The sequence below is a fragment of the Chroicocephalus ridibundus genome, chromosome 12, assembly GCF_963924245.1.
Source record: "Chroicocephalus ridibundus chromosome 12, bChrRid1.1, whole genome shotgun sequence".
NCBI lineage: Eukaryota > Metazoa > Chordata > Aves > Charadriiformes > Laridae > Chroicocephalus > Chroicocephalus ridibundus.
The window spans coordinates 4,635,274-4,650,701 of NC_086295.1; the positions used below are offsets into that span (position 1 = coordinate 4,635,274).

Here is a 15,428-nt window from a genome sequence, read left to right on the forward strand (position 1 = left end):
GGGGGTGGGGGGAGAAGGGGGCGGGGAAAAAGGGGCGGTGCTTACGGAGGCCCGTGCCCGCCGCCGCCCAATCAGCGGCCGCCGCTGGGGAGGGGTGGGCGGGGAAAGCGCCGGCACGCGCCGGGCGGCACCGCCCTCCTGCTATCCCCTCCCCCCCCCTCCCGCCCGCCGCGGGCTCGCGCCCCGCGCGCCCGAGGGAGCGGCGGGAGCGCGCCCGGGCGCCCCCCCCGCCTCCCCCCTCCGCCGGCTTCACCCCCCCCCCCCCCCCCCCCCCTCCTCCGGCCTCCTCCCCCCTTCCCCTTCCCTTCCCCACCCGGAGGAGCGGCACGGAGTGACCGACGGAGCCACAGCTCCGGCCGCTCCGAGACCCCGCTCTCCTCCATGGGGCCCAGGTAAGCGCGCCGCCCCCTGAGGCGAGCGGGGGGGGGGGGGGGGGTCGCCATGGCCGCCCGCCCGCCCCCTGAGGCGACGGCAGCGGCGGGCCGCCCCCACCCCCGCGGCCGCCCTGAGGCGAGGCGGGCGGCGGGGAGCCCCCCCCCCGCTCATTTATTATCATCATTATTATCAACCCCCCCCTCACACACACACACCCCCCTCTCCTCACCCCCCACCTTCCTCTGCCGCGGGGGGCCCGATCGCTGCCTGCCCCGCCGAGGCGGGGAGGGGGAGGCGGGGGGGGCACGGTGCCTTCTTTGGGACGCGATGTCTTATTTTGGTGTGGGTGGATGGCTTAACTTGGTAAGTGGCAGGGTTTAACCCCCCTCCCCGGGCCCTCCCCTCCCCTCGCTCCTCCGCCCGCCCCCCCCCCCCTCCCCCCCCCCACCCCCCCTCCCCCGTAACCTCCAAAAGGGGAATTTTCCAGCTGGTAATTTCTGCTGCGTCAACACCCAGCTCAAGGGAGAGGAGAAGAGACAAGGGGGCATTTTAACAGCAGCTCCACTTGCGAATAGCCAAGCCTCAATCCCGGCTCCAGCATTAAAACCCTTTCCGCCCCCTAAAAACCAGCATCCGTGCAAGTTGGACCAAGAGTTTGTCAGGAGTGTGGTTCAAAACTGCTTGGAAAAAGGGATGAGGTAATAATACTGGTGAAGCATGTTGTATTTCTCTCTTTCTGCCTGTCTCTCTCTCTTTCTCCCTCTCTTCTTTTTTTCTTTTTTTTTTTTAAAGCCAGGCCTGTTTTGGGTTATTGTCTCCCCCTAAAGCCAGACATAGATCGCCTGGCCTTGCCTCCATTTTAATTGCAGGCTGAAATGGGGGAAGTGACCCTCTTTTTTTTTTTTTTTTTTAAAAAATCCAAACCCCAAGAAACAACAAAAAAAAAACCTTGAAAATATAATGCTGTTCCTTTGGGGGGGATATAGGTGATTTTTCATAAGGCTGTAACAAGTGCAAAAGTGGCTGTAAATGTTTTCTGTCATGCTGGGAAACTAGTGAGGTGTCCTCCCTCCTCCCCAGAAGAAACTGTGTGTAAAATTTGGCCGAGGGGAGAAGGAGAGGTGCTGTGAAAGGTGCTGGTAGGAGAAGGGGTTGTGCTGGTGGATTGCCTTTGTGTCTCTGTAAATAGACATGTCAGTTCCCAAAGTAATACAAGTAGTGTCTGATAACTCAATCCCAGATGACAAATAGAGAATGGAGCAGATTTTCAGTACTGTAATAGTGGGAGGATTTCTCTTTTGAAACGGAGGTAAAAAAAAAAAAAAAAAAAAAGAAATGTTGGTACCTCCTGAGGAGGTTCTTCACCGGAGCGTTATTGTGAAGCTGAGCGTTCAGATGAAATCCAGGGATATAAACCAATATTTATTTATTTTTACACCTGACAGGGGAAAGATAAACAAAGGAGAGTTTAACAGCTCTTTAATGAATTCCTCATGCTTTTTATTTTGCAATCTCAATGATTCATTTGGCAAGCCTTACAGGACTGGATTATTATCAGCATTGTTTAAAGCCATGCTAATTAGGAGATGTGTTTTGCAAACAGTGGTATTGTAGACACCTGTACCAAAGTTATTGCGTGCATTTTAATTGCATCACTGGTATCATTTTTAGCATTTAGTCACTGTAATACGGATCTAGATCTCAGTTCTTGAACTCGATCAAGTATTTATTACAAGTGTGGGTTCTCTGTGTACATAGAGTGGCTCTGCTACTAATGCATTAAATGTATTTTCTCAAAAAGGGCAGGGAGTATTTTTTCTCTTTTTTTTTTTTTTCTGTGGGGATTAAAAGGAAAAGCTACATTATCCAAGACGAGTGAGAAAAACGTAATTCTGAGGAAGAATCTTGCTGTGTCTGGATAGCTCTTCCACTTTTGTCACTACCTTGCTTTAACCTTTTATGTTTTTATAGCATCTTTTAATTGGAAATAAAATTTAATTTTCCTCTTCTAAATTCTGTCTAGCTTTTCTCTCTGTTTGTCAAGTTTTATATTTTGAAATCCTTAGTGATGGAAAAAATGGGTGGAGTATATTATTAGTCACAATATTTTCAACATGTGGTGAGGAATTACCGCTTTAAGGTGTTTTTTGGGAAGTGGCAAGAAATGGGTAGAGGAGCCTGCCCCATGGCTGGAGGGAGAGCTGCAGACAGTATTTAGGGGAGCTCCCAAACATACGTTGCTGAAAAATATTATGTGGTTTGTTACGCTACTGGGATAACTGTAACTGAAACAGAAAACTAGTCTTTTGGTTTTTGATGCAGCCTGTCCAGGAGGGGGAAACTCACTCACAGCTAAACTCCTCTCGCAGTTGTTTTCTTAGGCTGTATGTGAGCTTTGGTGTAATTGAGTCAATTTTAGTGTGGTACCCAAAAATGGGGTATTCTGATAACTCTAACGTTAGATGTTTATTCATATACTTTGAATGCTGCTTCGTTCTAGGGTGTGTAGCCTTTGAAAACATGACCTGTACACGGGGTTCTTGGAGACTGAGGAAAATGGGCCACTTTCTCCCCGTGGTCTTTGTTTTCTGGGACAGTTGTACAACAGTGGATATGTTCTTCGCAAGAGGATTTTTTTTATTTTTTTTTTTTTATTACTGGAAGTGCTTAGAGGAAAACCAGTTTAGCAGGCCCCCGCCTCGCCCCCCCCAACAGTCCTCCTTCAAAAGGAAAAATGCCTCATGTCTGAAACAGAAAGATTTGTTATTTGCTGTTAATACGCCTGCTTTTCCTCCGGTAATGTGTTGTGTTGCTGTGGGGTCGAGCATATTCTTTTTGTCTTTGCTGTCCACTTGTGTGGATTTTTGTTTTAGATATGTGTTTTTGAAGTTTCTAAGCAAAGTTTCCTGTCCTCCCAGCAGTGCGGCAGCAGGCTAACACCCAATCCAAACTGCTATTGCTTGCTTTCAGAGCAGAATTATTTCATAAACAGCTCAACCTTTCCCAGGACATTTTTCCCTTAATGTTCTTCCCAGTTTTACTGGCTGCTCTGGAGCACTCTGTAACCCTCTATAGGCTCCCCCTAAATTGGTAAAAAGCATTCTCAGGGGTTTTCCTGGCTCCTGTGTGCTTAGTTTAATGGGCAAACAAAAGCGCAAAGAGAGGGCTTAGTTTAAGTCTTTGAAGAGCTACCTGCAGTTGTAATGGTGATCCCACATGTCCGTTATAATTCCCAGGAGCTGGCAGTTCGTGTCCATTCCTGGCTGTGAGCGTTACCCTAGAAAATTCTGACACTTTGCACAAAAGGTTTAATACCATGTTTATATTTTGCTTCTGTCTTGCAACTGGCTTGAATATTTTTTTAAGTGTGTAGCTTACCTGTGTTTTGTGTGTGTGATATTTGAAACTTAAAATGTATTAATAGTGAAAGCAGGCGTGCTGTGGGGTTGTCTGTAGATAGCAGGGGTCATGTTAGGCGAGAGTACGAGGACCTACCACGTCCGTGAGATAGAGGGAGGTATTTGGTCTGCATGAAGTACTGCGATCCTGCTCCTCACCAAAGGGTCTCTGGGAGCATTTTTATGATATTTCGGCCAAGTACAATGACAGTCAGGACTCCAGTGTTAAAATTTGTTGCTTCAAAAACTTCACTTTAATCCTTCTTGAGGACTTTTTGTTTTGCTAGGTGATACCTTTGTTTTACAGCCCCCTTAAATACAACCCCCAGTAGTTGGTTTTCTCACTTCCCTCTAGATCTCTAGTCCTTTAGGCAGGAGGAGAAATAAAAGCGTATATCGCTTGTTGCGGGATTTCTTTCACTTGAGAGGCAAGAGGAGAGAATCTTGACTTCCTTAAACAGTTCGATAGTCCTCTGTTTCGTGCTGCCTTGGTGTATCTGGAAGCACAGCTATGTCCAGTTTGCGGGAATAGCTGCTTGGGATTCAGTTCCCATCCCATAGCTGTTGATTAAACACGCTGGTGGTGTAACTGCTTTTCCCCTTCTGTGAAACAAGAGTGCCAGGGTTTACTCAGCTCTTCCAAAACATTTTCTAATATACTGATGAAAAATGATAGTTGTGCTGAAAACACTTATTCTTCGTAAGTGCAAGCTAGTGTGAAGTCCTCACTAAATTTCCTATGAGATGTGTTGGAGTTGAGAGGCTCGTGGGTGGGGTTTTCTGTCCCTTACCAAGTTAGCTGTGGTGCAGTTATTTTCTGAACAGTTGCTTTAACTTTCTTTCCTACCCATATATTTAAGAAACATCCGCTTGTGTTTTGACTGCTGTTGAAATGTTGGTGTGGAATAGCTTCCTTGTGCTTCAGGGGCAGGGTGAGGTCCTTGACAGTAATTCTAATTAGATGGAAATGTGTTCCACTGTGCGGTGTTCTGTTGCGGGTAGGTAAGGAGATGTACGTGCGCGTTGGAATAACGCGGCTGCCGAGAGGAGCAGTAGCTTTGCTGAAATGTAACAGGTAGATGCCAGGTTAGAGCTGAAACTCACCTTTTTGCCTTGCTTTTTGGGGATTTGTCTGTCTTTATTCCAGCCCATAAAGTGGTGATCCCTTCTGTCATGTTACTCACTTGTCTTGTGTGTGCAGTCGGGAAGAAAAATGTCCTGTCGATGTTGGAAGTTGCCCAGTGTTCGCTTTATAGGAAAACTGAGTTGGGGTCCCCTGTAATGGAGGGAGGCAACAAGGCATCAGAAATATTCTACAAACACAGCTGCTAACTTGTGTATGGATTAAAATAAACTTAGTAACAAGAATGTCAGTGTGTGTGCCAGTAATTTAGCTGCTTAAAAACCCTACTTAGAAAAGTGAGTAGGATTTTACATATTAAAGAATATGTTTATACCTGTGTATACTTTAATACTTAGTTATCTTTCCTAATTATTTCCTCCTCGTGTATTGAACAAACTCCTTATTCCATCCAAGCAACTTTGCTTTGTGGTATTTCTCACCTCGTGAGGAAGAACTCTGCAGAAAGAGTTGATATTTCAGGTGCTTAGCACATTCCCTTTGAGGAAAGGGTTAAATGAAATTTGCATCTTTTGCTCTATTACACTATTGGAGGAAATACCTTTCTGACTAGTGCTCAAATCATGCTCTGAAAGAGAAGAATTGATGGTCTGTATTAGCCATTAGGTGCTTAAAATACCCAAACCCAACACCAACTAATTTAAGTACTGATAAACGAAGTAGTCAGGATGCAGTACTCCTAAAAGTCCTGCCACTATAGTATTGGAGAATTGAGGTGGTGTCTAAATATAAAACTAGCTTATTGACTTCCTTCTTATTACCACTGTATCCTTCTTGGTTTCACTCTGTTTCTCTTTTTTTTTTTTTTTTTTTTTGTAATAGTTGATCGGATCTGGATTATGAGATTTATACTAAAAAGTAAAAAGGGATACTTATCCAAGGCATTAAGTGCTTGTGCTGCGAATTACACAAACAAAATTAGATTTTTCACAGAGCACCTCGTATGATCTTTAGTTTTGCACTGTTTGATTTTCTTACTCTTAGATTATTCTTGAGTCCTTATGTGTCTTTTCTGTCTCTGAGGTGCTCTTTCTCTCAGTTCCTCCCACTGCTGTACTTCTTTTTAAAAATTACCTCATGATTCTTCCTCTTTCTTTGGCTCCCTCCCTTTTTACGTACTGGGTTTGGGAACTTTAGCAAAGATCCCCTAGTTAAAAAGCCAAAAAACAATGAGAAAGTTTTGGGGGAACCATTCTTCAGGGCAATTCCCAGCCAGCGTGATGTGCTTGCAGTTCTTTAATCCTCTTTTTCTTTTTTTTAAGGTGCTTTTTATGTTGTTTTTTGTGTAATAGATATACAAGGGCGAAGTGGTTTTGCTTAGAATACTTCTGTGACTCTCTTTTTAGTGGAAGCTTAAGATCTTGTAGGAGTTAATGGCACTTGGACCGGTAAGTGTCGTACTAGCCACAGGCATTCGTATTTTTTCAGGTTGTTTTTTAATCTTCACTGCTAGAGTAGCAGATACAGCTTTTTTTTTCTTTTTTTTTTTTTTTTTTTTTAATATCACCAGACTTCCCAAGCCTGGTACCCTGTAAGGTACTGGCTTTTTAAGTGCTGGCTAGCTCTTTGATGGTCTTGCTGTGTTCTGCAAGGTCCGTGGTATGGGTAGTGTTGGATGTGTTCTTCTCTTGGTGCGACCAGATGAGAGAGAGAAGAAAAATAGGGGAATGATATGAGTAACTGTTTCTGTACCGTGATGGAGAGATAGGCTCATGGACAGAGTTGGAAGTTATGGGGAAATGAGTAAGTGAAATGCAGAGGAAATACAAAGAAATATTACTGCAAGTAAGCATTTTGAACTAGGGCATGCACCTAGTGCCCTGTAAGGAAAGGTGCATCCTGTTGTGTTACCAGTTGGAATATTGTATTTCGGGCTGTGTAGCTTTTACAGGCATGGAAAATAAACCTTTACCTTCTGTTTTACCTTCTTTTTCTGTATCTTTGCGGGTTTTCTTTTTTCAAAATTTTTAAAGGAGGAATAAACCACTTCACTTAGTACTTTTGTGCACGCTGCTCTTTAACTTGAGGGTGACACTGGCTTTTGAAAGCTGCGATTCAGTTGAGTTGGGTGGGAACAGAACTCAAACGTTGTACTTTTGTATAATGAGGGCACATAATTTTTCTGTAACTTTAGGCAAATATTTTGGTCTGGAGGGGAATCACTGTAACTGTGAGGTTAGATTAATACTAACCCCATTTAAAGTGTGGGGATGGCGGCTGTCGCAGAAACATTAACTGAAACTTTATGATGTTAACTAGAACAAAAAATAATGCTAAAATTGTTTGAAATCCTCGTATAAAGTATTGGTTTTTACAGTGACTTTTTCAAAGCACTTCTTTTGAAGCATAGTCAGAAGTGTTAATGATCTCAAAATGTGTGTGTGAAACTCCTTAACACAAGAGCTAAATCATTTTTCCTATGTGTCAGAAGGTATTTACTATATATCAGAATATTTCTTGTTCAAAATCGCAAACAGTGTTGTAAATATGCAGTTACTTATATGCAGTAACTATTGCTTGTCATTATGTGACACTGAAGGTTTTCGCATTAAGTTAAAGTTTAGATTTTAATTTTTGCCTCCTATTCTTTCCATTCCCAAATACAGGACATCTGATGAACCTTTTGGAGCTTGTCACCGGAGGCCATTCTCCTCTACTCATTAAAACATGCACTATCCAGCTGTGAAACAGTGACATTTATTTTTGCTAACAGGAAGCATTTTCAAATATTGGTAAGTTCTCAGTATTTAAAGATATTTTTGTAATGTGGCAAGGGAAAGAGAAAGAGTAGCTGGAGATAACATTGTCACGAGGGCTTACAGTTCTTTATAAAATTTGATTTAATATTAATAACAAAGGCTTGTTTAGAAATCTTACCGACTGCAACAGTTGAAGAAATACCTCTGGCTATTCTTCTGTTCCTGACTTGTGGCAGAGGTGCCTCCATTAATCATAGTCACTTGGTTCACATCTGTTCGATTAGAAGAGGAAAACAGGTGCAGAGCTCAAAGCAAGAAGCAAAAATGCAGAGCAGTGCAAAATAGTATAGGTGTCCACTTTACTGTTCTTACCAGACTACTCTGGCTCACTTTGTGACTCTGGGACAGAGGTGTAAATGAGAGTCTTAACAGTAACAGTCCTAAGATGAAGTGAAAAATACGTATTACCCTTACACATTGCTAACAAAGTAATTTCCCATGTGTCTGTGTTGGTCTGGCTCCCTTACTCCCCCACTTTATTTTTTTTTTTAACTAAGTAACAGGACTAAAAAGAGCTAGCCAAAAACAATTGCTATGGGGAAGCAATCAGAATTAGAGAAAGGCTAGACTTGGCAGTCTGAAATAGAAATTGAGAACGAAGTCATTGGTCATTTGGTTGGGTTATATTTGTTTTCAAGATTTTCAGAGTTCTGCTTGTTGCCATAAGAATGCTTGGATTTTTCTTATTACTTCATTTGTTTATTAGATATGTTATTTCACCCTTTATTAATGACATTAGTTTGTATTGGAAAAGCTTTCTTAATTTTTATCTCCTGATGTTTTCGTTCACAACCTGTTACTACAGAAGGTCAGTCTTGAAATCAACAGTATGGATTTATAGCTTATTTTCATGAAGAGACCTAATCTGTATATTGAAGATGTCTGAAATACAGAGATCAGAAATATATGGCAAATACTTTGCTGTAATGACTAAAAGAATATCATCAGTATGAAGTTTGGAATAAAGCATAGTCAGAAATTTTAGTTGGAGTTAAATGTTGCAAATATTTTACAAATATTGCAATGTTGTAAATATGCTATTCTGAAGAAAATGAAATCAGGTGTACAAGTTGATAATTACAGTGAATGTGTCCTCACAGACAAATAACCCTTGTGTAGATGAGCTGGTTTTTATACCTCGTAATCATAAACATTAATGTTTTATCTGAAAATTCTATCTGTGAAGGTGCCTTACTGTACCTAACTATCCATATTTTACACAGAATTTTCAAAATCTTGTGACTATTTTGTCTCTTAACTTGGCCATTAAACTGGCCATTAAACATTTCAAGAGGAAATTCTCTTGAATATTCCATTGCAAACTTTTTTCAGGAGTTGTATTAGTAGCTTTTTAACCTCAGTATTTTATAGGTCAGATAAGGTGAATTAGTGCCCTTCGGGCCACAAATGTCTCTTTAAAAAGCCATTAAAGTGAGAATGTTTTGAAAAGCTACCAAACAGGAAACACTGTTGTTTCAAGGATCTGTTTGAAGTTTTACTATCTAAAATTAGAAATCTTTTTCCCATACTTTAAGAAGTAACTCTTGCTTACGTTGTTGCAAAAAGGTAGCCAGGCTTTAATTAGCTGCAATGTATTGATACATTTTGAGTTAACATTTTTTCGGATTCATTGGGTCATAATTAGGGATGTTATAACTCTGAGTTTGGAGGGAAATATGTCACTGTTGTTCAGTAATCTTGTAGTTTAATGCTAATAACTTCTTCTGGTTTTGTTTTTTGCTATAGTTCTTTCTCCTGCAAGAGTTCACCCCAGTGCTGTTGGAAGGTCACAGAACAGTGCACTACCTGTGCTGCCCTAGGGCTGTTGATGTCCTCAGCTGTTGTAGGAGAAACACTAGACCTGGAACCCAGTTTGTTACTGGTAAGAAGTAATTGTCTTGGATTTTATTTTTTTGTTTAATATTAAAGTTTACATGCTTTCTCTAACAAAATAACTAAAAAATCTTTTCACTGATTATTAATTTAAGAACACTGTAGCAAAATGTCCAAATGTGCATCTCTGATCTTATTATTATTATTATTATTATTATTCCCCCTCCTACGTTTAACTTTACAGTTTCTAAATTTCTGATTGCCCTCCTTCCAAAATGTGGAGGCTAATGGTTTTCCCTTAGCTTTCATTTTCAGACCTGGTTTTCTCTTGAAATTCTTCCTGTGCCGTTAGAGCTAATGGAGATTAATAGATGGATTTTCCTAAGACACCTTCAGAAATCCTGTGTTTTGGTTGCACTTTTGTAGAGTCCAGCTTCTGCACACTCCCGTCCCCGTAACTTCAGGTAGATGGTTCAACAGGCCAAAGGCCAAAGCCAAGTTGCTGGTTTAAAGTTTTGGGTGGAGAGTGAGGTGTTTAGTGATAGCTCCCTGTTATTTTATGTTCTGCTTATTGGAGTTAGATTTTGCTTGTGGATTGTGTTTGGATTGTGGAAACAAAGCTTTAATGAGGTGGTGAATGACTAGAAGCGTGTAGTGTTTTGCATGTCCTTATTCTTTTTTGATTCCTAATTGCATTCAGATCTATTTATTTTCATGGTAGAAGCAATTGTAAACTGATTGTATGGTCTTAAATGTGTTGTTTTTCCTGACTAAATCTAACCCAGACAGACAGGGAGTTGAAATCTCTTTGCCTGCCCTGAGAACTAGCCATTTGAGCGAGTGATTTCTTTGCCGATGTATTACAGCTGCCCAAGGTGTAATGTTACCCTCCTGCTGCTGTTTGAACTTTGCTCGTGGACTTTCAGGATCGTAACTACTACGGAGATGCTCAACAGAAATGCTGTTTTAATGCTGTCGATGACGGAGTAGCATTGGCTTGAAATTGGAGAAATTTTAGTCGATCCTTATCAGGCAGATGTTAATTGAATACTTTTAGGGGCTTGGGGTTTTGTTTTTTGTTTTTTTTTTTTTCCCTACAGTCATAGAGAATTGAGTGGGCATCTCAAATTTGACAATAAAAACATAACTAGTATTTTTCTTTAAGTTCACTGAAAATCATCTGCCTCCAAAATTCTTTCTTTTTCTGTAATTTTATAGTGTTTCTCAAACTGAATGACGAAACTTTTATTTTCTTCCTGTGACTCCTAACCCGTAAGGATGAACATGCACTGTTGCGCTGTAATTAAACATTCTCATCCCCAGTCATAAGGGAAAAGTGGTACAATGTTGTTTTCACGAAACCTTGAGTTGTGAGTAACCTCTTTGGCCCAAGAGTCTGGTTTGGTCTGTTTACAAACATCTGCCTGTTTCTCTTGAATTCAGAGTTGTGGTTGGAATGACCAACTTAAACAACGAGTGATCGGTTTTGTGAGTCAGAATAGAGTAAGAGAGTTCCTTTTTGGCAACTGTTCATTTTCATAAGCTGATACTTTCATCTACTTTGAACAGAGTTGAACATATGAATATCATTTTGGGGTATCTAGTATCAAGAAATTAAAACTCTTCTAGAATTGTGTGCTCTTCTTCTTCACACACACTTATGAGAAAACACTTTTGGAGAATTGTACTTGTTAAGCTCGCGAGCGGTGTCTTCGCAGGGAGTTCTCATCCATTAATATCCTGAGTCTTCTACTTGCTCTCTCATTTAGACTAAGTACAAGTACCTTCCCTTTCAGTTGCTAAGGTTACGCTGGGTTTTTTTGTTCTTTTTTTTTTTTTTTTTTTTTCCCCCCAGCACAGGGCACACAGATAGGAGGAGTTGTCTGCATTTCTGTTGTCTTTAATTGGACAAAAGTGAAACTTGTATACACACTGTGTCTTGTTGCACAAGGAGGCGTTTCAAGCCCAATCTCACCTTACAGAGCTCCTTTGCAGAGGAATTTAAAAAATGTTGGAATGTCTTGGGAGTGGAGATGTGGACAGAACACAGGGGAAGCAGAGAAGTGGGGCGTGTGTCTTGGGTTTTTTGTATAATAAACCATTGCAGTGAATTTGAGTTCTTCCTTAATCTGTTTTTACTTTTCTCTGAAGGGAGAGGGGGGAGGAAACAACACATTTTTGGTTAAATTCCAGTTGGCCTGTTTTCTCTAGGGAGCATAGAGTAGCTGGTGGAGGAGCGCACTAGTGAATATTTTGGTACTCTGTAAATTGTGTCCTTAGTATTAAGTGTAGAAACGTGTTTAGAAAATTGTAACAGACTAAATGTCATGTAGTTTAAATTTTTGGTTTCCTTATGTGCTGACAGCAAAAAGTAAACAAAGAAACAAAAACCCCTACCAACAACAAAAACCTAAAAAATCCCTCTAGTCCTTTTTTTTTTTTTTTTCTCCCCCGTTTTCCATCTGAGTGAAGGGAGTTTATTTTTGTCCTCACTATTTCCCAAAGGATTGTACTGTAGAGGCTTTCATGTGCGTACTCTGTTTATTGTCTGTGGCTTCTTGTCAAAATTCAAATAATGCACTGAGTTTTAGATGCAATGGATTTGTACCCTTAATTTTACTGGTGGTACGATTTTGGTCAGGCAACTTATTACAGGTATGCATGCTGGGAGGCTGGCTTTGTAAGTATTACTGGCTACTGTTTTTAAAACCCTTCCAACATTACCTGAGGATTGTGTTTATTTACTCTTATGTCATCAGGTGATATTTTCTTGTTCAAATAACTGTACTGATAGTGCAAAATAAACAGCTTTCATAGATGCTATATTTGTATAGCAAAGGTTCATTCTAGCTAGGGTTAAAGATTATATAAATTATTAATGCTTATTTTAAGACTGGGTTTTTGACAACATGAAAAATAAAAACCTGGCCTGTATCTTGGCAGAAGTTTGCATGAAAGGGATTATTAAATCTGTTCATGTTTTGTTCTTTTTGCTGTTACATGCAAGTGTTGTTTGTTTAGGGACAATGTTTTTTAGGTATTTATGGAATAGTAGTAGACTTGAATTACTGTACTGTCTGCGAAAAGACTTATGAAGAATTTATTTTGTGGAAAATCTAGAGATGGGCTTTCATGGTTCATGGGCTTCTTGGAAAGCTGTCTTGTGGCCATGTGCTGTCATCGCAGGCCCAGGCCTAAAGGATTTTAGTAGGTGCTCCACTTTGAAATCCTTCAGTGTACTAAAAAGACCTGAGATAAAAAAATATATCATTGATGTTTGAGGTCTGTTTCTGAAAAATCTCTACAGTTTATTCCATCTTTGCCATGCTTCCACTAGAAGTTTGAAGGGTACTGACTTTCTGAAGAAATCTTTCCACAACATCTTTTAAGTGGAGATAAATATCGTTACGAGGAAAAGGGGGGAAAAAAAAACCACCCATCAACAAGCCACAAAACAGCATGAAAAATTGGAACACAAGAGCACAGGGTTTTGAAGCTTACTGAATTTTTAACTACTAGCAAATTGCCTTAAATTTAACTTGGATTAATTCCCTAGTGATCCTTGACATTAAACGGATGTTCTGGTTTGACATGAGTAGACAGAAAACTAATTAATTCCTCTGAATTTGAGGCATATTTAATTTTCTCCCCCAAAGACCTCTCATTTAAAAGGTACTATGCTGTAACAAATGTTGAATGTGGAACGCTGTGTATAAGGTAGCAGACCTTTAGATGGAGGAAGATGAAGACATCTACAATAATTACTGCTGGTTTGGAAGATGTTAAATTTTATTGATCGGACTGAACAGGGGAGTATCCACATCATTGCTTGTGTACTTGAAAGTGCTATAATGTGCCCACCTGTCAGTGGAAAAGATGCTGCTCTTTGGTGGGCATCTTCCCCATTCATCTCTCTTTCTTTGTACTTAAAGTACTTTGGAACAAGGGCAGGTTGTCTTCCCTTTGCATAGAGGAATGTATATTCTCGTTATTTTTACTTGCTTTCTTATATTCTTTATATTTTAGACCATTGAGTGGTTTTTGCTTTCTTGTCCAAAAGATACCTACCCATTCTCTGCTCCTGTTCCCGGTGTCCTTGGAAATGTGGGCACGTAAGATACAAGGACTGTATGATCTGACTGGAATGACACACTTTTGTTCATCCATGGCTTACCTGGAGGGTGTCTTCTGTCAAGAGCTTGGCGGGTGGGAGGGAGGCCAGTAAGGAATCCTGCATAGATTTTTTTTTTTTTTTTTTTTTTTTTATGTGTGTGTTTAGTAAAACCCCCTTGATAGGAAATAAAGTCAGAGAAAAGCTGTTGCCTAAAGAGGAAAGCAAGTGCTTCATCCAGATCAGTCAATGCCTGAACCTCAAAGTGGTCCAGTCTAAACCAAAAGTAGCAAAAGACAAATACTTTAATCTGCGTTTCTGCCATGGGCAGCTTAAACAAAGGACAAGGTATATCAAAAATAGACTGTTATCAAGAGTGAGGGGGAACCCAACCCACTGAACTAAGCTGAATAAATACATGAAATAGTAAAGAAATAAAGTCTCAAGGAATCAGTGTAATTTCCAGGTGAAAGACATTGAAGAAAAGCTGTTGTTGCATAAATTCACAAAAGCAGGTGAAGACATTGACAAATACTCCTGATGCTAAGGCATATTAAATTGAGGAAGAGAAAATTATACTTGCAGGAGATATTATCCCCACTCCCCTTCCCCCAATTCATGGGAGCTGATGCATTGGAATATGGATTTTGATACCCGTGAAGGAACAGCAAAAGGAAATGCCATATCTGAAAACTTCTGGTCACTTTGTAATTGTATGCTGTGAGGTTTTCTTGTGCCGTCCTCTGAATCATGTGGATATGGCCGCTGTTGAAGACAGGATTGGTGATGGACAACTCACTTTATCCTGTGTGGCAATTCATATTTCCTGAGGGGACTACACTGACTCTTCAACTCGTAAAAGTAGATGCTGTAGTGGTTTCTGGAATAAAGACAAAACCGAACTGTCATTCTGCCTTAAGAGGTGGTTCTCTCAAACGTGAAGACGTTGGGAAGCGGTGGCAGCCACCTTCAGAGCCTGGGCTGGAGAGCTGCTGTGCTGGCTGGTTCTACCATAACCTGAAAACACCTGAAAAATCAGGGTGCTGTGGGTTGTTTGTGGTTGGTTTGTTTGTTTGTTTTTTTTCTTACTCCCTGACTCTGATTCTTGGTTTGATTTTTATTTCTGTATTTCATTTATTTCTTCGAGGTGGAGATGGCTTCTCTGTGAGAATTTGATTTGAGGTCTCTGGGCAGATTTCAATGGTAAATAGGCAGTGTCATTAGATAGTGTAGAGCTACATTGTTGTTGACCTCTTCCAGTTAAAAAAAAAAAAAAATTAGCTTCTTCATGCATTCTGTGCTTAATTCTGTAGAAAAACTATGAATTTGAAATACATAAACAGCAGTTCAGCCTGTTTGTGTTACAGGAGGATGGTCCTTCCTCTCTTGGGGGAAGCGAATGCGTCTCAATGATCAGGGACCAGCTGGTCTTGAAAATTAGCATTTCTGACACTGCTGAAGAGACAGCTCCGTTCTTGCGGAACTGGAGAAGCTTGTGCAGGCAATATTGCATAACTTGAACTTTTGAATCGTCAGGTGGCTCTCTAGAAGAGCGGTCCTGCAGTCATGCATGTTCTGTGGGCCGAGAGGTTGTTTTCTAACCAATGGCGTTGGCTAAGCTGTAGCTATTTTGCTCCTGTAGATGATGGTAATAGTGCGGACTAGGGGAACAGGGCAGAGATCTTGCAGATCCGTATCCCACAGTGTGGGAAACCCACTTGCAGGTGTCAGGAAACTTTCTTAATCGTAGCTGTCCTGGGACTGCCCACTGCTGAGAGCCGATTTGGACAGATGGGACTGAAGTGGTGTTT

The 15,428-nt window shown here is 40.9% G+C and overlaps 1 protein-coding gene across 5 annotated transcripts in view; it reads left to right on the top strand.

Annotated features, from left to right (window-relative positions):
- Positions 1-286: 286 nt before the first annotated feature.
- The window catches only part of ZBTB46 (zinc finger and BTB domain containing 46), a 57,071-nt gene continuing 41,929 nt past the window's right edge, over positions 287-15,428 (top strand). The window contains exons 1-4 of one of the 5 annotated variants that reach the window (XM_063349677.1): positions 287-392; positions 892-1,073; positions 7,521-7,646; positions 9,420-9,555. In XM_063349677.1, coding sequence (XP_063205747.1) covers positions 9,502-9,555 — 54 coding nt within the window. In that variant the 5' untranslated portion in view covers positions 287-392; positions 892-1,073; positions 7,521-7,646; positions 9,420-9,501. The other 4 variants (XM_063349676.1, XM_063349675.1, XM_063349678.1 and 1 more) reach the window with 4 other exon arrangements.